At 41.8% G+C, this 23,788-nt stretch overlaps 1 protein-coding gene across 1 annotated transcript in view; it reads right to left on the bottom strand.

The window, feature by feature from the left end:
• efna3b (ephrin-A3b) overlaps positions 1-23,788 on the bottom strand; it is a 67,657-nt gene that overhangs the window by 4,560 nt on the left and 39,309 nt on the right. The window contains exons 4-6 of the mRNA XM_005936079.2: positions 9,459-9,751; positions 8,589-8,654; positions 7,512-7,589 (exon numbers count right to left, since the gene is read on the bottom strand). Coding sequence (XP_005936141.1) covers positions 7,512-7,589; positions 8,589-8,654; positions 9,459-9,751 — 437 coding nt within the window. The remainder of the gene's footprint in view (positions 1-7,511; positions 7,590-8,588; positions 8,655-9,458; positions 9,752-23,788) is intronic.

Raw genomic sequence — 23,788 nt, 5'->3', positions numbered from 1 at the left:
TCTGTATAGCAAAGTATCACAGGGTGCAGTACCCAAACACACTGAGCCTTTCAGGATTTCTGTTGGTGTGTTTTTAGTTTTAAACAAGCATTGTTATTTCAGCTAACTGCTATCTCTTGTTACCTGGCCTCTGTACCAGGACTACAGCTGGCTTCAAATGGAGCACTTTGTTTTACAGTACACTCCACTGACACAAAACAGTCACAAGTCCTAAAGAAATATCTTGATTTTTGAAACAAGAATACCATGCTTACGCAATCCACAAAGCATAAGTCTGCATTATGTTGTTGTTCAAAGTCTGGCTCTTTGTCTCAGACGACATGTTGCCCATCCCTGTCTTAGATCATCTGACCAGATGCTCCAGGTGGTTTCAAGTCCAAGTTACAAACAAAGAGGTTTTGTACTTTTTCAGCTGGCACCTCTAAGCATCGGAACAGACTACCCGTTCATATCAGATCTGTCCTACATTTTTCCCCTCTAAATCCTCGCTTAAGACCTACCTGTCTGACAGAATTGAGACCCGTATGTAATTGGGTAGGCAATGTAACAAAGTGATTACTCTTTAGATTATCTATTGCCCAGTTGTCTTTTTTCCCTGTGTTTTGGTGGCATACTTCTGCAACACTTTTTTGCTGCTTTGAAGCGTTCTCTATAAATAAAACTCGGCTCATCCTTCAGTGGAACATTTAAAAGCGTTTATCTGGCTTCCTAAATGTGCTATAATCTGGTTTCACAGCACAACTTTTTCTCAAATGTGACAAAAAAAATGATGACAACCCAAGAGAACAAAAGGCAGCTTTCAGTCTTACTCCCACTGAAATATGGTCAGTCTGCACTAAAAACAACACAAAGACTGCAGCTGTTACCAGACAGCATTCATTGTTCTAATAAGGTGACACATTGCCCATCATACCTGAGACATAAATCTACTGTATGCACTGTAATAGCCCCAATACCCCTGCACTTACACCTGGAAACAGGCTAAAAATAGGTTTCTTGAGGGCAACACACCAAACTTTGATGTCTAGTCAAAGTGAGAAACACATGACCGAGCAGACAGTTTGCTACAAGCCTGCACCTATGAGACACACGCAGGGGCAGACACTCCCTCTGTAGTCATTTGATTAATAAGACTGGAGACCAGACAGGAGCACAATTTTCTGTCTGTACAGAAGGTCCCTGATGCTGATTAGCAACTATTGTGTTTACGGTCTGATGGCATTGAAATAAAGCAGGGCTGCTCTCAGTGTTTCCACTCGTCGCTGTATCTATCTCCAGAATATTTCCAGCTGCTCCGTGGGTCAGACAGGAGAGTAATGACTCTCTGACACCTGGTTTTAGAGATGGGCTTCTCTGGTATGCTTTGCCAGCCAGTCTAATGAGGTCCATGCAGCAGCGGAGCTCAGGTTAAATGCTTTGACCGTGGTGTAACTGAGTATGCAGCTGAGGGGTCAGGACACTGTGCGGCTTCAAACTGTTGTTTTGGTGCTGACTGACAGAGGAATGTGGTTTTGTAGACACCAACAGCAGACGGCAGAGCATCTCGTACAACTGGTTCCAAAGTGAGGCTCTGCTAATCGCCCCATTACACAGAGACACACAGACACTCATAGTCTGCCACTGCTGTTAATAACCGTATAATTATTGGCGTACAAGTTGTTTGTGCAAAGGTCATGTGAGGTGCATTGTGACCTTCTGACATGCTGGGCTGAGCTAAACATACAAACGTCTGCATGTACATATTACAGTGCACAAAAAGCAAGTAGCATCTACCTAATAATTAAGAAGCTCAGACAGCTGTAAGTGTCTATAAATCTGGAAGTCACGAAATACAGTGTTGTGCAAAAGTCTTGAGCCACCCATCATATTTCCTGGGAAACTTGCCAAGACATTTTTGAAACATGTGTAAACCGAAATGGAAATATAGTATATTAGGCAAAAACAAAGTTTTTACAGTTCTCATGAGCTTGAAAATCACCACCTTTATACTTCTACACAGCCTGAATTCTCTGAGACAAGCTTTCCTGTCATTTCTTCAGGAATAGTTTTCCAGGCTTCTTGAAGGACATTCAAAACTCTTCTTTGGATGTTGGCTGCCTTTTGTTCTGTTCTCTGTCAAGATGATCCCACACTGCTTCAATAATGTTGAGGGCTGGGCTCTGGTGAGGCCAATCCATGATTGATGGTGTTCCACTGTGTGTTTTTCTATTTAGGTGTGTGTTTGCAGCACAGGCAGTGTGTTTGGGATCATTCTCGTGCCAATCAGATGCTTTGCAGATGGTATTTAATTTAAATCAAATCAGAATCAGAAATTTCTCATTTGGATTCATCACTCCATCAGACCTGTTGCTCCCATTTTTGTGTAATTTGGCCTTTTCTCCCTGTTTCCCTTCCATAAGCTTCTTTAAGAGTGGCTTCATTACAGCCACTCTTCCACTGAGGCCATTTCTGATGAAGCTTCAGTACAGTAGATGGAACAGCTGAATATCTAGATGCATCTTTCCTGTGTCAGGTCTTTGCATGATTTCCGGATGCTGGTGTAGATACTATTTTAGAGCTGTCACTTGTTTGTCCACCACTTGTCCAGTTTCCTCAGTTTTTTTTACAGAAAGCACTACACACCCGAAAGAGATATTTTATTCTGTCAAACTATATTATCTTTGACATTTTTCATAGACTCAGATAAAGAAATGAAAGGAAATCGTGTGTTTTTGCTACAGGCTGCTAATAATAAAGAGTCTAAAGATGTGCCAACACACAATACTGGTTCATCCCTTGAGTTAAATAAATAAATTGAGTGATTAATAGCTCAGTGATAAAGGACTTAACAAAAAAATCATCTGACATTTCCCTCAGACAGAAAGACTGTACTGAAAATTAGTGAAAAATCAGCCAATGCCCAAAGAAAAACTTTGAAAGACTTTCAGGAAGCCTGGAGAACCATTGCTCACGGCCGCTTTTTAAAAACTGCAAGAAAGTCTCCTTGGAAGCCAAATATAGAGTTGATCGTCAGCTTCAGGAGACGTGAAGAGGAACCTGCTCCGCTTTGCATAAGTGGAAACGTTGTAGAGAGAGTGCCCAGCTTTAAATTCCTCGGCACACTCATCTCACACGGACTCTAAACACAACCTCTCGCGTGAAGAAGACACAGAAGCCATTTGACTTCTTAGAAACACTGCAAAGAGCAAACCTGCCCAAACAGCTGCTTGTGTCCTTCTACCACAGCTCGGTGGAGTATACTTAGCCTGGCATCTTGGTGTGGTATGCCAGCTGCACCGAGGCTGACAAGAAAGCTGTTCAGAGAGTCATTAAATCAACATAGAGGACAACCAGCTACCTTCACTCGAGCAGGTCTACAGACAATCAAGGTCCAAACGGCAATCTATCCATCTGTAGCACTCAGAGACAGGCTTCAAATTTCATTGTACTCCCATATAATCAAAAATAAAGGCATTCTATTCTAAAATATAAGAAAATAAGAGTAGCTTTTGCACAGTGCTGTAGCTTAGACTGGATTACGTCTGTCTAATCTGTATTTGTGAAGGAGTGTGTGAGCTAAATCCTCTTTTATACACATTTTATACTACATTATGTTACTGTGGGAGTATAAATCTGACCTTATTCTGTATTTTATGAATACTGAGTAATTTAAAAAGAACTTTTACAGCATTATGCAATTCAGTAGAAACGTCCTGGCATAAATAATTTAAGAGTGACTTTGTTGACACTGTGAGATGTGTTGAGTCTTCTCAGAGCTTATAATTTGTGGTGCTCTTGCATCAGAAAGCCCTCATTAAAGGGGCACTGCAGTGATTTAGTACTGCATTTTTACATAGTACTGAGGCTTCAGAGACGCAGGTTAGAAAAAAAACAAACACACAAAAACGGTGACCGAGACTGTTACAAGAGTGCCTTTCATCAGATCCCGCCTGACTGGTTCATACACACGTCTTTCAACATAGTCTTTATTTAACAAACATCTCGCAGAGCCTCCGAAGACAATAGTCAACTGTCTGCAAAAGCCGCGCAGCTCTCGCCGCGACTAGTAAACAGAGTTTGACATGCTAAATCAGAGGCAGGTTACTTAAAAATAAAGAGGGAACGTTAGCTAAACAAACACTGGCTGTCCAAACAAACGCCACAAACAAACAGCTGTTAGCTTGCTGAAGAAATTCAAAAGAAACTGACAGCAGACCGCATGCATGTATGCAAATAATTACGCTTTCCAGGAGTTTAACTGCAAGTAAACAGAATCATTTGCAGTGACATTTGGAAGGGATAAATGGTAAGCTCGAGTTATTCATGTTATTGGGCAAATAATAAATAAAACACATTTTAAATATTTACTTATTTGTTACACTTTGCTCCAGAATGCACTCGACCATCTCGCTTCTGTTTTTCTCGTGTAATCTTAGCTTTGTAAACCAAATATTTAAGCCGTGTTTAAAGGTTGCAATTGTGTTATTCAGCTCTCCCATACACCACAAAAATGCACAAATAGGTTTGCACGTTACAGCAGACGTGTAAGCTTGCCAGATAGAGGTAGTTTAAACTGGTTGAGTGCAAACTGTCTCACAACTCTTTCTACAAATTGACCTAAAAAACAGTGACAGGTACTTTCACACCTAAGTCCAGCTAAAACAGTTGTTTTTCACTTTTGGGGCAGTTCGATTGGAGAGGTGTGATCATTCACGTACAGATAGACCCCCCGCTTTTTTTTTTCGAAAAAAGGTCCTCACAACAATCCGAAATAAGTTTATTTGTGATGAGCACGGGCTCTTGACCTCGATGCAACTACCGGGTGACCTGGAGTTTGAGCTCCTGTAGCCAGGTGTGCTGTAATGTGGCAGGGCTCACAAACTGCCGTCCTAAACACCTGACTTTCCTCTCACCTCTGCTTTGCCAGCTATATCTTAACACCCAGTGGGCTGAACTTTCACACATCCCTTGCAGTGGCACATCATGATTACCTGCTACCTTTTTTCCTCAAAAAGAAACCACAGCATAGGGAGAATTTACAAAATTTACAAACTGCAGGTATGAAAACGTTGATCTGTAACTGTGCTGTCTTCTGCTGCCAAGTACCTTAAACACACTGTGCTCATAGGAATAGTAATTGCTACAACAAGCCCCATTAACAAGAACACGCTACAGATTTTTCTACTAATGGCCAGAGCTGATCATCGGATGCAGTAATCTGAGCCAACAGGGTGGGAAAATGAGCGTCCTCCCACTGAAAGCCTTCAGTAATCGCACGGTTGCACGGGGAGCAGCTAGCGCCATTCCATCTGCGTTGTAAATGAGATCTAAATGAAATCTAATGCTAGTGGCCGTATTCAGCAGGGAACCACATTGATTGAAAGGGGAAGGTGCCCAGGAAATAAACTGCGAGGAGAGAAGGGGGGAGAAAGACACGGGTGGGTTCCAATACGCAACATTTGAGTCATTTCAACATTTCTACACACAATAATCAGGCAGATTTGAACTGCGCAGTCTGTGTGAAACTTCAGTAACAGTAATTAAAACTACGATGTGAGGACGTCTAACCGGCAGCCAGGAGGACTGAGAGCGAAGGAGGAGAACAGGAAACTGTACCACTTCTTTGTCTTCAGCTCGTTTCGCAGCTCCCTGCTGATCTTCTCACTTCCTCTCACACCACTTGGGTTATCGTATTAATTTAATTGGCAACACAGCACTACAGGTGAAAAAGACCCATAGGGGCTGGGGTAATTTCTTTTCAGCTATTGTGTTAGCCGCTCACTATCAACAGTACAGCTAGAGTGCCATGTCCTCGAGCTGTCTCTATCAGTTTAACACATTAAATGTAGATATTCTTCTGTTGAAATGATCTTTAATGTCCTTTTCCTTCGCATAAAAAATCTGTACATGTGTAGCGAACAGATTTTATTTTGCAATAATCATGTTTTGCATTTACTGTATTAGAAAAGAAAGCAAGGAAGGACCAAGTACTGAGGAAATGTGATAAGAATATATCGTACATATTGTAATATATTGTTGCTAAGTAGCGAATGGGAATTTTTAGCTCTAAAAATTGTTTTTGGCATAAAAATATTTCAAACTTTTTTTAATATCACAGTGATAGTGTTAATGAATACCATAAAACCTAAGATAAATATCGCTTCGGGGCGGGAAAAGTATTAAACGAGGGAAAAACTCAATTTCACACATCAAAAGGTGAATAAACTGAGTTTAGGTGGCTTTCTCCTCGACTGCATTGCTACTTGTGCTCTCGGAGGAAAAACGGAAGATGGGAATTAAAAGGCAGAGGCATGAGGAGGGCATAGAGAAAGGAGATGGAGTGAGAGTGAAATAAGATGAAAGAATGATGAGAGGAAAAAGAAGCGAGGGAGCGGTATCTCACAGAAACTCGCATGACCTGCAGCTATTTGCCGCAGCCAGTCATGAGTTTTCTTACGACAATTATTAGAACAAACTGACTTACACGCGTGCGCGCATGCGAGCGCGCGCACACACAAACACTCAGGCACACGGGGAGATTAACAACAACGCAACGCCATATTTTACAAGATACCTTGGAGGAGAGCGTGTGATAGCTAGACAGGATTATGATTGATACCAGCATGCCTGGTTGTGTAACGGCTGCTGGATAGGTAGGCCAAGCTACCTGCATGTTGTTACTGTGTTGCTATGCTGTTGCCACAACACTAAAAATCAACAATATGAACAGGTGATCCCAAAGTCTGTCATTTTTTGATTTACTTCTTCGCTTCTCTCTTAAATCGCTGCCAACAGATTTCACATTATACACACGATCAATTTAATCATATAACTCCAAATCGGAGCAACACAACGACAAACAGGAAGCACTTCCAAACGGGCAGGGGCTATCTGAATACGGGATATCTAAAGAGGCCCCGCTTTTCTGAATGAATTTTATACTTTTTGTTGTAAATTTTCAAGAAACTCTGTGTTCTCTGCTCATCTGGGTGAAAACGGCATGAAATGTGTGAAATGAATATTCATGTCGTTGTTTAGCAGGATCAGCAGCTTGCCAAGCCAGCTGGCGCTGTGAAGTTAACTGCGCTGAATATCATTTCACTTGGTTAGCCACTTTTGATGCTGCACAGTCGCACTGCCATCTATATCAATATCATTGGTCAGCCAGCTGACGCGTTCAAAGAATAATGCTGATGATCTTCTACCATATGCGTTTTTTTTAAAATTGCAAGCAAATCCAATACAAGCGTGTCGTATCCATGTTTGCAATAATCCGCTGCTGAAAATACAGCGAGCAGCATTAATAGGAAGTTGTTATTCCATATTTTCAGTCACTTAATATTTCAGACTAATAACTAATACATTGTTGCTTGTTTATGAATTTATGAACGCTTTGTAAAAGGCAAATAATTTGATTTCCTTGATTTGGTACTAAAGTGATCAAAATCAGAGTCTGTCGCTGTTTTTGTGAATCGAGCTGCAACAGACAGATGTGTCTTACACTTCCTGAACTTCCTGTGTGTATTACTCACCAAGCTCATCAATTTTTAGGCCTGGTCTAAGCGTGTAGACTCCATCTGTAGGCCCTGGCTCATCGTCCACATCAGAAGCTGTGTGAGAGAGAGAGAGAGAGAGAGAGAGAGAGTGAAAAGTAATTGAGCTGGGTAGAGAAAAAAAAGGGAGCAGGGGTTAAACTATTGCTCCAACCAAGAGGACTTTAATTACTTCCAACATGACATCCAATAGAGTGGCATGACAAGGGTGCAGGGTTGAAAAACCCCACAGCACGCCAACTGACAAGCCACAATATCACAAGAAGCCCTGACAAAAAGATAGAGAGAGACGGGGAAAAGAGGGAATGTGAGGAGAGGCAGATCAAACTGAAGAGAGTCAGTGTGTGAAAAGGGATGGAGAGTGATGGAGTTGTGGGGGTGAAAGAGGGAGGAGAGGTTAATACTACAAAGGACCGGACAGGCCAGGGATCAAAGTCTGTGTGTGTGTGTGTGTGTGTGTGTGTGTGTGTGTGTGTGTGTGTGTGTGTGTGTGTGTGTGTGTGTGTGTGTGTGTGAAAGTGAGTGAGAGCGGGTCGAGAGATTGAAGGGTGGCAGGAGAGCGAGAGAGGATAACACTACATATACATAGCCACCCACTGACCGCACACGGCAATAAATGGATTCTGACAGGGAGAGAGGGAGGAGGGGTGGAAGAGAGAGGGAGAGGAGTAGAGAGGAAGCAGGAGGGGGTTGAGGGCCTTCAAAGCTGAAGCTGCTCCCTTTTTTTGCTGCTGTAAAGAGAGGGAGAGAGAGAGAAAGTGAAAGAAGAGTGAGACGGGGAAGAAGAGAAAAAAGAGGAGCTGGGACGTGGGGGGCTATGCTGTGAGTGAAAATGCTGCAGGAGACTCAGCAGCAGTATTAATAGCTCTGCCTGTTTTAGGCTGTATTTAGATTGTGTGTGCATCTGTATGCAGAGAGTGTGTGAGTTCGTTGGGAGCCTGGTGCTTTCCAGATGGGCAGAGTGGCCAGATGGGTCCAGGTAAAGCCTGCGAACAAGTCCAAGCATTATAGGTCAAACATCACCCCCCCCCCCCAAACACAAAGCAGGAGACTTACCCGTGGAGCAGCAGACGTACACTCGTAGTCTCAGACAGGCGCGTCCGTGGTGATGAGTGGGCGTGGCTGCACAACAAAATAACACACAATAAATTAAATGCCGTGTGCACTTTTGTTACAGAGCTTGTACTTAAATATAGCCAGAATTAACCGTTTGGGTCACTATTATCATGCATTTGTTAAACAGAAAAACAATCAGCCAGATGTTATGTTACTACTACTTGACTAATCAACCGGCTGGCAATCAGCGACACAAAACAATGACTCGAGAAGGTGGGTAGAATGTTTTATTGCATGCGGCTCACTGTGGTGTATAGTTTAGTGTTGGATTTTTCATGTGAAGCAGTGAGAGCAGTGGTCTGAAAATGTTAGGATGGCACATGATTCTTGTAGATTTGCTCACTTACCTACCAGAATCCTACGTTAATATTACCAAACCCCCAAATACACACAAATATGTACAGGAGTAAATGAGTACTGCACCGATTATACAGTCAGTAATATCTGTTTTGGCACTGTTTTATGACAGGCTAAAAGTTCATTATTTATAGAGTGGCTTGTTGGCACAAAGTGCTGCAAGTTAATTTGATTAGCAATCAACAAAATGGATGAGCCTGCACGGCTGCAGGGCGATATGAATAAATGTGAGGCTGCAATTTGTCATCCCCATATTACTCGAGGACATGACTTGGATGATCGAGCCGAATATTCAAAGATAAAAGTTATATGTGTAATATTATAACGAGCAGGGTTTTTTTTAACCTGCTGCTCTGACCTCAATAACATCGTTCTTTAATATTTATATCTAGACATTTACGACATTAGTGAAATTTCTTTTATAAGATATACAGCAGGTTCGATTCCACTCACAGATGTAGTAATACTCCTGGCCGACGTGGAACTCGTAGCCCAGCGAGAAGGCGCTGTAGCGCTGGAACTTCTCGGAGAACTTGATGGGCGCGTGGGGGGCGTGAGGCCGGTTACACTCCCACCGCTTGAAGCCCATCTGGGGATCACAGCTCCTGTAACCGCGGTAGCTGACCATGTAGAGGACGTACTGCTCTCCGGTGCCCACCATGCGCTGGCTGTCGTTGTAATGAGGGCAATAGATGTCCAGGTAGTCGTTGACGTTCACCTGCATTGTGTAGCCCTCCCTACGCAGACTGGACAAGCAGAGAAGCAGTAGAGATTAAATTATTAAACACTCAAAACAGCTACATATAAATATTACTTGAAATTCTGGCACTTTCTGTCATCATTTACATCATTTTTTTGAAATCAGTGCCATTGCAAAGCTGAACAGAGGTGTTGATGAACACACATTTTACACTCTTTATATTATGAGTGCTAATTTTTGAGTATGTTCCTACACAGATGACACAAACAAACATAAACATGCTTTGGGCATTTCCTCAACACTCAGTATCACATACATCGCTGCACAGCAGCAGCAGCAGCAGCAGCGATGTAACATCTCAGATCACTGCACGGGATTTTGTCTTTCGGATGCTTTCTGCTTGAACAATCACCGGGCGTAACACAAATCTTTGTTTCAGAGGTATCGAGTTATTAATACCAGTAAGCGGGTGTGTGCTTAAGGGGGCGAGGGTGTGTATTCGTGGCTGCGGGGCTGCTGCATGCAAAGAATGCGGAGCTGGCTCTTCAGAATGGACTCAAGGCCCCAGGGCCACAGCTCCTTCTCCTGGTGTCAGCGCAGCGTTGTCCCCTAACCCCACTGCTCGTACATCAACCTGAGCGCAACGTTGCACTCACGTCAACCGTCAACGTCCCGGCAACGTTTCTTACCCCCCAAAGCTCATATATCAGCGTCAACCCTAAAAAAGATTCAGCTTGACAGGAAGATAAGGTCTGATTCTGTGTCTGGGAGCTTGTGTGCGCGCCTATGTGTGTGTGTAGTTTCTGTGACAAAGTGAAATAGGTTCTTTCCTGACATCCAAAAGCCCCTTTTTTTCTCCCCATCACAGACACGGGCCCATATCTGTGAGACTGAGACAGGCTGCAGTTGTAAATCATGCACACTCCGATGAGCATGTGCGTACACACATCCGCTCTCGTTCACTCAGACACTCTAGTGGTGACACCATAAAATCACAAGGGGGCAGCAGTGTGTCATCCTCAGCCCGACTCTGCCTCGCTCCCTCTTTGCCAGTTCTAGGTCATGTCTCCAGGGAGATTATTATTCAATTATTAAATGAAGATCGAAACACTGCTCTCAATGTCTCCTTCTCTCCATCACTTCTTACCGCTCTCTTTAAATCCATCCTGAATTTCTTTTTTCTCTGACCTCTTCATTTTTCTCTCATCTCTTTCTTTCAGAGCAACCTAAGACTAATTGTTCGACATTCATCCTTTACTCCTTTTGCCTCGTCTCCTATCCACCCCTCTCACTTTCACTCATTACATCACTTAATAGCCTGCAGAGGAGATTTACTTTTTCTGGCATTAGTGGTAGAAAAATGCAGAAAATGCTTTAAGGGAACTATATTTATAGTGAATGCAAAAGAGAGAGACATGGAAAGCAAGCGAAAAAGGACTCGAGTGAGCGATGAGTTTGGTTCCACTAGGGAGGTGTGAATGCAAATTGAGTAGAAGAGGAGTGAAAGCCAGAATAGAGCAGACAAAGAAAAAAAGAAAAAAAAAAGAAGCAATTGGCGAGTTTTATGATACCAAAGAAAAGCAAGTTTTGAAAGATGAAGTGATAATGGCAGAAAAGAAAGTGAGAGAAAATGAGGGGGAGGGCATCTCAGGGCATCTTGAATAATCTGAAAGCAAATCACTCCTCCAAGATAAAAGATGCCACAGGATTCCCACTGTGTATGTCCTGGTTTGGTGTGTAGTAGGTACGAATGAGCATTTCTCCGAGCGTACAGCGCTGCGATTTGCCAGCCATTTATTTGATATCTTGACATCTTTAGGAGCCCCATCTCTGACACGCACACATGTACGCACATAAAATCCTACATAAGTGACTTAACGGCAAAACCAATCTTATATAAAAGTGGCATCAGATCATATAATAGCCTTTGTTTCACGCCGTGGATAATCGGAAAATCAGACCAATTTCAGAGTGAGATTAAAGAGCAGATAGAGCATTGAGGGGGCTTGCATGATATATCATGGCTGCAGTCTTATTCATATATCACAATAATTATACGGCTCTTGCATAAGCAGAAAGACTGATTGCATTAAACAAAAATGATCCAAATTCTGAACTATACACAAGGATTTTTTTATTATTATAACTCGATTGATGACCAACTACGTGACACAGAAGACACGAAAAGCTGAAGAAAAAAAAGCAAAAACCACGCACAATAAATGCAATGTGGCATTTTGAACAATTTTAACAACACAATGTAAACTTCAAGAACAATCAGATTTCATTATATGTTGCTCATATAATAAAAAATACAGTGTGTTTGAATATTCGCTTTAAATGTAGTTATGAATTATGTGAACTGAGACTCTCTCATCAGAAGAATGACCCCGATGAATTCGACAAGTTGAATAAATTTTAATCAGAATATATGCAGGTGATAAAAATGAGCCAATAAAGCATGTTTTGGTTTTACTCGAGTGCGTTACGCAGTAAGGCATTTTTACATTTTAGTCGATGCATATGTCAGTAAATATAGAAGCGTTTCAGTATAAAGCAGTTCAGTTTAACTACGCTCAAAAGATGTCCAATAATGTGGCCAACAAATAAACAAAAAGCTTTTAAGCTATAATTTACTGCATGAGTGCGACACTGCATTAGAATCCTGGGTCAGCATTTCCAGTATATGCAAGACGCTGTTAACATGCTTTGCTCACTATATTTTTAACCATAATGGTACACACTAATGTACTCATGTTTTTAGAGAAATGTGTTAATTCTTCTATAAAACACTTTTTTTATTCATTTTTATTTACCAACAAAAAGTCGACTCACAGTTACTGAAATATTGACGACTATCATTCATGTACCAAAACATTCTTTTGAGCAAAGAAGCTGCGATAGTCACGTACCAGCCATATCGTTCCTGCCGTCTGCTTCAAGTCCAAAGAAAATGCAATAAATATTTTAATTTTAAAAACAGATTTCCCTGAGAGTCGTGAGCGAAAGTCGCTCTGGCTGAGAAGACTATCACAAAATGTTCAGCCTCATTTTGGAATTTTCTTTTATTCCCCTCTATGATACCGGAGTTTATTAGATCGTAACGCTTCCTGAAATTCCAAACAAAGAGAGACGCAGCGATACAGCCCAGCAGGTTATGAAAAGTCAGAATGCGCTGCTTGCTGATGCTGCCTCCTGATGCCTCAGTTTCCTTTTGTGTTGAGGCACCACTAATTTCCTCTCTTACAAGTGATACCTGGCTAGGTGACGCTGATAACAGCCAGAGACCTGATGGGACATTTCATCGGCCTGAGCAAAAGTTTCCAAGAGCAAAAGATCACTTGTATACAGATCCGCCAGAGAGATGGAGCGATGGAAAGACGGAGAGAAAGATGAGAAGATTTATAGCATGAGACGAGGGGTAGTTGGGGTTAAAAACAGCAGACTCTAGCAACCAGAGAGCCAAGGGTGATAGCTGGAGGGAGTGAGAGCGAGCAACAGCTAAGAGCAAGATCAAAGTGGGCCTGGATCAATGTCACTACTGTAAAATCACATCAGAGAGTGTGAGGGAGATACAGAGAGAGAGAGAGAGAGAGTATGTTGCCTGTATAAATCAGTCATAGGCAACATAATGCCACAGAGTTACCCTCTATCTACTTATTATCTGTGTGGACTGTTGGAGCATCATATATCAATAAAGCACTTGACAGTAAGCGCCATCGTTCCTTTTTGTAACAAGAGCTAGTGGGACTGGCTTACTCTGCTCTTCTGTTGGTTACATGGAAGATTTTGTGGACAGCGGAGGACAATAAGGATAGGTAGAAGCTCAAATATTTAAGTCAGCGAGAGGGTCTCCCCCTTAGGACCATGTTTTTTGTGAGAACAGCACATTGGTCAATATGCTGCATAGTGTATGGCACATCTATGTGATTCCCATTACGTGGGATACGTGTCCAGGCATAGCTCCACTATTTCACTGTACCAGCAGTGTTTGATTAACTGCTGAAAATGCTCTCATTTGTTACAATTATTCTAATGCAGGGTATTTTAAACAAGGGATGGTGTGAAAGCTCGCTGATGCCCCAGCTAAGGTGGAAAATGTTACTTATTAAGCATATTTTTCTTATGGCTTATTAAACCTTGCCATGACAGGTAAGCAAATGTGGGAGAACGTTACTTTGTAGCAAATTTTAAAATAAAAGCTCAATTTCAGCAGTGGGCTTGAAAATCGCCATGGAAACAAAAGGAAAGACATTAAAAAACACAATGTAAAAGTTAGCAAACATTGTTTCTGGGAATAAACTGTCTTTTTTACTGAAGACACTTTGCCACGTTACAATTAGTTGTACATAGATATATAAAAAAGAATAAAAAAAGAATAAATCAAAGAATATAAAAGTAATGCTGCTTTGTTTTAGTGTTCTTAGGCTGTGGATCGCCTGGTTTACCATCACGCTATTACAGAAGTTTGTGGCGCTGTCATTACAGTTGTTCTATTAGTCACACCAGTGTTTTTTCTGACATGATTTTATACACCAAGTCAAAATGCTTGCTGCGAAGAAGGCCATCTGATTGATTTTTCCTTATTAGGGGAATCAGATTTACTTTTAGAGATATCTCTGAAAATGCAACCATGACAGACGCACAGTAATTTGGAGACGTTACATTCTGCCCCTTTCAAAACTATGATAGTGTCAAGATAGTTAAAGAAAAGCCAAGTCTGGCTGTAACAAACTTTCCCTCAGTAACTCTGACTCACTTAGTTTCTGAACTAGAGCTTTTGAACTTTAATACAACATGCTCAATCCGTTTGCTATAAATGACACAAAATGTAACATTGTGGGTTCATGTCAAATACATCACACTCATTTGAATATCCGTCGATGTGTACACATGGTAGAAAAATTTTCAGAATAAAAGTTGAGCCGACTTCACGGATGTTACCTCAACTTTGTGAATGTTGTCTGAATGTCCTTGTTAAACTTCCTGGAAAGAAAGAGTTTGTTTTCTCCTACTCTATATCGATTAGATCAAATTTCACTGGGGGGGATAACCTCATGTTTTGCTTGGATTCTACCAACTTGGTAATACATGCTGGGGGTTAGCTGAAGCCACAGTAAATACTTCAAATAAGGGTTTACAGTTTTTAAATTCTTTGGCAACTCTTACTCTTACAATGTACTCTGGAGTCCACTGTCTAAGCTCTCATTTGTTAACCTTGGGTGGACATCCCAGACCATCGGGAGTTCGGTACCAAAATTTGGCAAAGATGTACATCTTAAGTTTCCTGATGGTTATCAGTGTAAAACATTTTAATGTCATCATGTTACCAACATCCACCTAGCAATGGATGAGTTAAATAACCTGTCTTTTTTTAGCTTTTATGCACCTATAATGCCTTGAACAAAAGAATTATATAACTTTTATCATACACCATTTAATTTATATCCACAAAAGTTAAATTATACCTTATATAATATGCCATAAAGCTCCCTGGCAAACAATTAGTAGCAGAAGAAAATGACCTGTGTTTACCTTTTATTACCTACGACACTATTGGTTTATTTCATCACAATAACATCTCATTTATAGCCACAAAACTTGAATACCGTAAGACATCCACAACCACCTAGCAATGAGCTAAAATGACCCATTTTTAAGCAACAACTACCCTTGCTATTTTGTTGCCAGCAGCACATAAACCTAACAATATTGTCACACAGTTAGATCTTTAATAATAACACTACTCTGTAAAATATAGTGTTACAGTCCTATTTTCTTTTTTACCTAAGTGGGTGTTTCCACCTTTGGAAGGTGGGGAGGAGTGAGGAGTGAGGAGGAAGACAAAAATTTCTCATTTGTCCCTGATTGATGGAAATTAACGTGTTGCAACTCTCTCTGAGTTGTAGCCATGCACAGCTGCCTACTCTCCCACTCTCCAGTTATTTAAAATAAAATTTTGATCTAAATAAAAATTTAACTTCAGGTGCATCAGAAAGCATCACAGCTGTACCGTCCAATGATAAAAACAACCATCTCCCTGCACGCTGGAGAGATGGTGTTATTTTATTACTTATTAAAGTATGTTTATGTTTTTAAATGCTGACAACAAGGCAAAAATAAATCATTTATGCTTTTTCCCCCTTTGTAGTAATACATTTTTTAAAAAGGATGTCAGACGCTGTATTTTATTAAGCTTTTTAACAACTTTTTTCTTTTTCCATCAACCTTCTTTGAAGATTAACCATTTTGAAGCTGTGCTTCAGCAACACAGCTTTCTATAGTAACTCGGCACAGTGAATGCTAACTTATCTTTGGATTTAAGTATGAAGCATTCAATTTAATTTTTCTAATCATTTGCTGATCAAAAGTGGAAAACCACAGGTGGCTGATTGGGTTGTAAGACTTTAAGTGTGCGTTACTGTTTGCCAAGATAAATCAAGGTTAAAGAAATCAAAAGAGACACACCTGATGGGCACAAGGTAGGGCTGGATTAAAACTTGTCCAGCAGTGTTACAAATGATTGCCAATCAGGACTTAAAAGCCACTTTGCCTCCAGAGGCCAGACTTCTTAATCCCATCTCGGCTCGCTACAGAGATGCTAACATTGTTGCGGGAGGACACCAATCAGCCAGCGGAGTGGTCGGTGTAATTGAACGGCTCCCCCGGTGAATGGAGACTCCCAGAGATCTGTAGCATCAATGAGGCCCTCATCAAAGGCAGACACGAGTCTTTCCCACTGCCTTGTCATTCTACTCTGCCTTTCCTTCTTTTCTCATCACCTTCATCTTCAATCTGTTTCTGTCTACGTTTAACACCGCATGAGAAGAAGCGCGCAGACAAATTTTGATTAAAAACTTGCGTAGAAGCTTGCTCAAATGATGCAGTCTCATTAAATACTGGTTGCAGATGAATTTATACCTTTATTTGAATCCAGCTGGATTAGTTGAAGAACATGTACAGTATGTGTGTGTGTGTGTGCCTGAATGTGTGTGTAAAGTGGTGTTTGATAGGGTGTAAGGATTGAAATGGTTCTAAATTCTCCCCGTTAAAATCAATAGCTGTCTTGAGTGTGTCCAACAGCCTGGAATATGCTCCCTTTTCTCAAGGCCACTGCACACACTTCCTCTCTCACACACATACAGCCCAGGCCTGCTGAGCGATGTTTCATCGTTGGTAATTGATCAAAATATTACAGGTAACAGGATTTATTCCCAGGTGGCCTCACACACACACACACACACACACACACACACACACACACACACACACACACACACACACACACACAAAGCACACAAAGCACCGAAATGATCACACAAGTAGCATTGTCCAAATCACTCCCTCTTTTGCTTAATTTCTCAGCTCTCATTTGACATTTTCGCTGTCCTGTCCGCTCACTCCGTCTCCCTTCTTCCCTTCCTCTCGGTGTCTGTGGATATTGACTGCACGGTGAGAGAGAGAAACTGTCCCAGCAGCACAAAACCTAATGGCGAGCGTTATTAGCCCTTTGAACCGAGCCGTCTCGCTCGCACACAGAGCCACATTCGGCGAACACACTCCCACACCATTATGTATAATAATAAGCATGTTCTCTTCCACACGTGTGTTTCTGCAATCAATCATACATGCGCTTTTTGTGGCTCTTGTTCAAACACTCGTGACACAGATGGATGAATGTGAGGAAATTAAAATGAACAAACGCACATGGAACACCAGATGGCAAAAGCCGAGGTCGGAAAAAAAACAAAAAGAGGGAAGAAAAAAAAACACATGCTGAATAAGACAAAAGGCAAAAAAACCCAGATCAGAGACGAAGGCGGATAAAAGCGTGAACGACAACACCAGGAAGGAGGAAAGACAGAATACTTCAATTAAGAAAAATGTTGTTTAACCTGTGAGTAAGACCGGGACTTGTGGTCTTTACCTTAATTTGCGTGTTTATTGATTTTGTTTTCAGCTTTAATTTATTGTCCTTTTCACCACCATCCCACCCACACAGCCTATTTTACGCTCCAAAGACTTTCTTCACTTTAAGGCTTCTTTTATCTCCCAAACCCCAAGTGTCACCCTCCATGTGTCTGCCAATACAAACCCATCTTTCCTTCTTATTCTGTCACTTTGTTGCCATCAATCCACCCTGCGTTGCTCTATCCCTCTGTTTCCCCACATCTCCCTCTGTCTCTGTTCCTAAAGCCCTTACATGAGCAATAGTGATCCCATCAGACACTGGGCCAGCAGAGGCAAAGAGACGCACTGAGAGCAGAGAGTGTATGTTCCCTAAGCTCTCCCATGATTGATAGTGATCCTGTCTGATGGCTGTGTATAGACTCAGCACTCAGTGAGACATTACCCTCTGACCCAGCTATTGATTCTTGCGTTCCCCGCCCCAAACACACAACTCTAGCCTTGACCCCCAAACACTCATGCTGTGTGTACAGTCCTACAGATTGATAGTTTTGCGGTGTCCTGTGAAACCTGATCAATCTGCTGCATAACAATCGCTCTCCCTGCCTGCCTCAGCCCACTTCCTGGCCGAGTCACACGGCACCAATGTCCTGTTGACTGATGTGTTTGGGTCAGGGAGGCTTGAATATCAGGGCTGTGGGGAAAAGAGCTCCAGCACTGGGATAAACGGTTCTCAACAACAACAAAAACATTACTCAGATCCCTCTCTTGAGCCACTTTAATAAGGGATCCGGGGCAAGAAACGCTGCTTGCCAGGCGTAGGAACAATGTAGTTTGCGTAGAAACGCCATCCATCAAGCAGAGCAGGGTCAGGCAGATAATTCTTTATCTGCTTGCACTTGTTTTAACCTACTTGAACTGTAAGGTGGGTGGGGTCTACCATATAGAAGCTGGAGCTACTTAACCAAACTCTTTAAAACTCAGTGAGTTGATTTTCTGTGCCATACCCAGCTGTGCTGCTCTGTGAGACCAACTCGGGTGATGCAAGAAAAAGTATCCCTCAACGAGCACTTCAAACAAGGTGAAACAAAAGCTCAGAAGAATTTAAAACCCTTATATGACCCTCAGCCAATATCGCAAACTCAAGTTAAAACCAGAGAGACTATATTTCACCATTGTAAGTCAAAGGAGGCAAAGCCACAAAGAAAAAAAGAAACCGAGAGAAGTGCCAACCGAGCTCCAGCCTAATGGGCTGCCAAGACAAAACCACAGCTGGCTTTCAACATTAGTCTCCATGACGACTGAAGAAGCCCTTGCTATGGTGCTATTGTAGCAAAAAAAAGAAGAAGAAAAAAATAGGAGAGGGGGCGGACTACAGGGGTTCATTGCTTTGTGCAAAAAACCCATCCCCTCTTTATCCACCATCTCCCCTCTGTGTCTCTAATGGCTAATTAAGTACCACTTATTACTCTTTGCCATTATCACAAATCATCAGCTATTACTGTGGCAAATTTGGTTTCACACTGTTTTTAGGTGGAGAGTTTCTTTTGTTACGTCTCAGTCCGGCTGCAAAATGAACATAAAAATAAAGGCTAAAAGCAGTGGGAGAGAGCAGGGGTGTGTTTTTAACGGCTACAGGCAAAACTCGAGTCGGTCACGTCCTTTACGACCAGTCAGACATACAGTGCTTCACTTGTACATAACGGGGGGAGGGGATTGCCCCAAAGAGAAGCGCTTTTTCCCGAAAATGTACAATTAACTTACCAAGACATGGCAATATATTTAAATTTTTTACGGACAAACCGGATTAAATATTGATACTTTTATTAAACACAAAGTCGAGCTAAATGGATTCAGCTGACGGGGTTGACTTGCCGGATTTACTCCTTTATGACTCATCGTGGTGGGCGCTTATAAAAAATATATGAGGGAAAAGTTGAGAAAAGTTTACCAACATGAGATGGAGAAGAAACTGATTGGGAAGGAGGGATAGGCAGAGCAGACAGCGAGAGAGAGCTAATTATGTGAAATGACACAAGAATGATGATGATATACCCACACAATGATAACACAATACAGTGAATAAACACATAACTCATCCTATTTGCCTTTTAGGGGTATCTTTCCTCTTCTATTCCACAGATATTGTCATATGCCCATGATTACTGCCTTGAATTGTGCTGGGCATCGCTGTGCTGTGATACGAGGTTTAGATGGCACTATTGCAGTTGGTATATAATGTGTTTCTCTGCGATTCCCACGTCTTCTGAGTACTATGTCATTATAACAAAAAGCCCCCTGTGACCTTTCAATGTTCTCAGTAAAAAAGAAAATAACAACAGAACAAGCACATTTTAAAGGCAATTATAAGCTTTGTTACTCTCAGGGTAAGATACATCAAAGTGGCGAGACACATAGTGGACTTGGTTGGACAAGCAGGCGCCAGCATGAAGTATTTAAGTGTTTAAAAGCGTCTGGGTATTCTTGTCAGATAGGAGATGACATTGAGCTCTAACATTTCTATTAATGCATTGTGACGGGGAGAATTAATTACATATATTCGCATATACTAGCTCAAAAAGGCCTGAAATTAAAGAATGCAGACTGAAGCGCGGTGCTAATCGAAACAGCAAGCATTCAATTAGCCGTTTAGGAAAGATGGAATCAATGGAGTAAAACAATGAAAGGAGAGAAAAAAAACCCTGCACAATGTTCTGCCTCACTTGATCTTAAGAGTTTTCTATTTTTATTCTTTATCAAAGCTGAACATAAAAGACAAGCGGAGCACAGATGTTTCAGCGTTAAGACCTTCTCCAGTGTGTGGGCCAAAGTGATAACAGAAACAAACGGATTTTGTTGGGTGATAAATGAGCTAAAAATCTATCAATGCCAGTTTTTTAACTCAACTCGGTGACTGGTGCGGAAACAGAAACTTTGACTTTGGGGAGTATACTTAATCACTCAGCGACTGTGTGCAAGGAAGTGGGGGTGGTCTCTGTTACTCATTGCAACTGTATATGCTTTGCTTCACTATATGCTCAATCATTCCCCCTAATCAGGCCTGAGAAATGCTGAGAGCCAATGGTCAGCTCTGGATGGGGCCTGCTGCACAAAACCTCCTCGCACTCGGGTATAGTGCTTTTCAGAGAAACGCCATTTTAATTTGCAGGACAATAAACCAGTAAAGTGGACTATTTGCACAGTATCACTGCGGTGTTTAGATAATCAAAGGGACACGGGCTAGCCTCGTTTGCCATAGTAATGTAAATGCACTGAAGTACAGTGAGTGAAACTGATAGTGTAGGATTATGAGCTAGAAGCCTTAGATCGTGTGGATTTTATAAGCTTATCGTGCATCTGTCTGTGCACGTTTGCAGGTGTCGTTGTCGTTGTCTGATGATGTGGCTGACTCTCTCTGCTGAACATGAGCAGACTCTGTCAGACTCGACAGTCTATCAGTGCAACATCCGTCTCACATCCCCTCCTACATCCCCCCAAAAGCACACACACACTATCACTCGTTCTGCCCTACTCTCCCTCCTCTGTCTGTCCATCCTTATCAGCGTCCTTCCATCCGTCTCCTGTTCAATTTTTCATTTCAGGTTCAATCTTTCTGACGTCTGCTTACTCCTCCTCTGACGACACCTCTTCCTCCCTTTCTGTCTTCCTCTGTCAATCTGCCCCCACCCCCCCAAACACACGCTCTCTCATGAAGTCGATACACCTCTCGATGTGGCGGCGACCTGCCAATCATCATGTGACAGTCTGTGCTTTCATCTGGACTTTGTGTTTGTGTGTCTCCCAGGGGTTTACTGAATGCACACATAATAATCACAAAGTGCTTCACAACAAAACACAAGAAATAAAAGTGTAACTTATAACAACGTAAAGCAATAGAATTCAACATAAAACAACAAGTTAATTAAGGGCTTGTCTGTATAAAAATGTCTTCAACTGCTTTTTAAAACAGTCAGTGGCGTCTATACAGTGTAATAACAGTGGAAGACAACCTTGGTGCCACTGCCTGAAAAGCCTTATCACCACAGGTTGTGTGGGGCCAGCAGCAACCTCTGGAGCCAACACTGGATTGATATGCGATCTTCTGCTGATGCACAGTCTGAAGGCGATCCAAAGCTGATTTGTTGAAACGACTACAAAGCGCATACTTGGACACAAGTGTACAAGTGGTTCACAAATGCAGAACACCTGCATGTGAAAGGAGTATAAGACTTCTAAAAAATAAAATGGTATCATAAACATGGGAAAAATATCAAGTTTTCTTTTCCTTCTACGTTCTTGTGCGTGTACTTCATGTGACTTCACATCTTTTGCAGAGACTGATGAGAAAAAAACCCAACAATACATCATGGTGATATGGTTTTTCTTTGATGAGCTTTTCTGGGTTTCAGTCTTTTCTTTCATTCTAACTACTGAACTCTTCATCTTTTTATTCCAAAAACAAACTGCAGTTGCTGCTGGAGGCATAAAAAGCATCACATTGCATGTGCCCAGAGGTATTTCTCAAGAGAGAAGAGAAAATGAAAATGGAATCAGTTCAATCACTATTGTGTGTTTTTTGTGTGTTTTCTTATGTGGGAATGGAAAGAAGCAAAGTTAGCATTTTTATGTAAAGACTTCAAGTCAAGTGATGTCCTTTGCATTAAACGACATGCAAACGTACACCTGGTAAACCAATGTTAAATCATGTAACCGATGGCCACATGGGTCCGTTTGAGATCTTGTGCCTTTGCCCAACTTTAAGGTTTATGGACATCTTTCTGAAATGTGTTGTATTTATTCGTACTCGGGCATTTATTCAAAGGGGACAAAGCTGTGGGATGGGTATATGAGCTCTCATAAAGTCAGCCCACGTCCCAGTGCAACATCCTGGCCATATAAGCAATGCCTGCTCTGCTCTGCTTTGCTGCTGGAATATGAAATATGCATGGGCCATAAAGAGCATATGGACCATCCGTCTCAATACGCGCCACAGAAAACCATCAAAAAGATCATTAAACCTAACACACACTGGTGTGCACGCACACACTTACGTACACACCAAATGGCACACAAACATGAACTCCCACGTTGTGCATAATGGTTTATCAGTTTCAACACCAACTTTCTGCTGACAGCGCACACGCAATAACAGTCAAAAGCACGTACACACAGCCGAGCAAATACTTTTTAGGAGAGGGAAGAAATTTGACACTGATTCGTGTACATTTTTCACTCGAAGTTCCTCATGTTGATGTAAAGACATTACAAAGAGCAGCAACATAACAACAGGCGAAAAGAGTCCTCACACAGAGAAACACAAGCAAATGTCTCGACTGTCTCAAAGACATAAACAAACACACATCCACATGCATGTGCCACCCCACTAAGCTGTCACACTGTCTTTATTTTCTTTGCCACAGTTCTGTCAGGCTCTGTCACTGTCAGGCTCTCTGGCCCTCCACTGCAGGGAATTAAAATTTAATATAAGCCACGTAGGGAGGGGAAAAGAGTGAGACACGTGGACAGACAGACAGCCAAACAGATAGACAAACAGACATGTTAGCATACCGGAAGAAGAAGAGGAGAAAGGCATAAAAGAAGCGAGGGCGAAGAGGAAGAAAATGAAAATTATTTGGGCAGAAAGTCCATTTTCATTTATTCAAAATTTACAGAGATGACAACTAAAAACACAGCCTACCACAAAGCACTAGTGCATCCAAATCTATCCATCTCTCTACTTTCATCTCATCCCTTTTTTCGTGCACATCTCTCTAATCTTTAACTACACTATGTGTCAGCGAGGAGTCTGACACTAAGTCAGCGTCAAATTCCATCATCCATGCAGACAGAGACGGGAACACACACAAACAGGACAGCTACAAGACGGGCTTCGTTTCCATCTAATCTCTTTACTCTTTCAGTCAGCCTTCCTTCATCCAGCTTCCCCTAAAAGTTGTCAGCTCAGGTGAGCATAACATCAATCTGCTAATGGGCACTGCTCTCTAGTTACTGCACTCTGCAGGCTAACGAGAGCATTCCAGTCAGCAGAAAGCTCTCGCTTTATTTTATTTGGAAGAGCGAGGCGAGAATACACGGCCGACAAGATGCGAGTGTTTGTTTTCAGACTTTATGTGTATGTGTGGAGGTTCAAAGTTGTAGGAACTCCTGGTCGGAA

The sequence above is a fragment of the Haplochromis burtoni genome, unplaced genomic scaffold, assembly GCF_018398535.1.
Source record: "Haplochromis burtoni strain Fernald_Lab_line unplaced genomic scaffold, NCSU_Asbu1 Contig_204, whole genome shotgun sequence".
In the NCBI taxonomy this organism is placed as follows: Eukaryota; Metazoa; Chordata; class Actinopteri; order Cichliformes; family Cichlidae; genus Haplochromis; species Haplochromis burtoni.
Note: the sequence above shows the minus strand (reverse complement) of the source record. Positions and strands in the feature narration are given on the sequence as shown.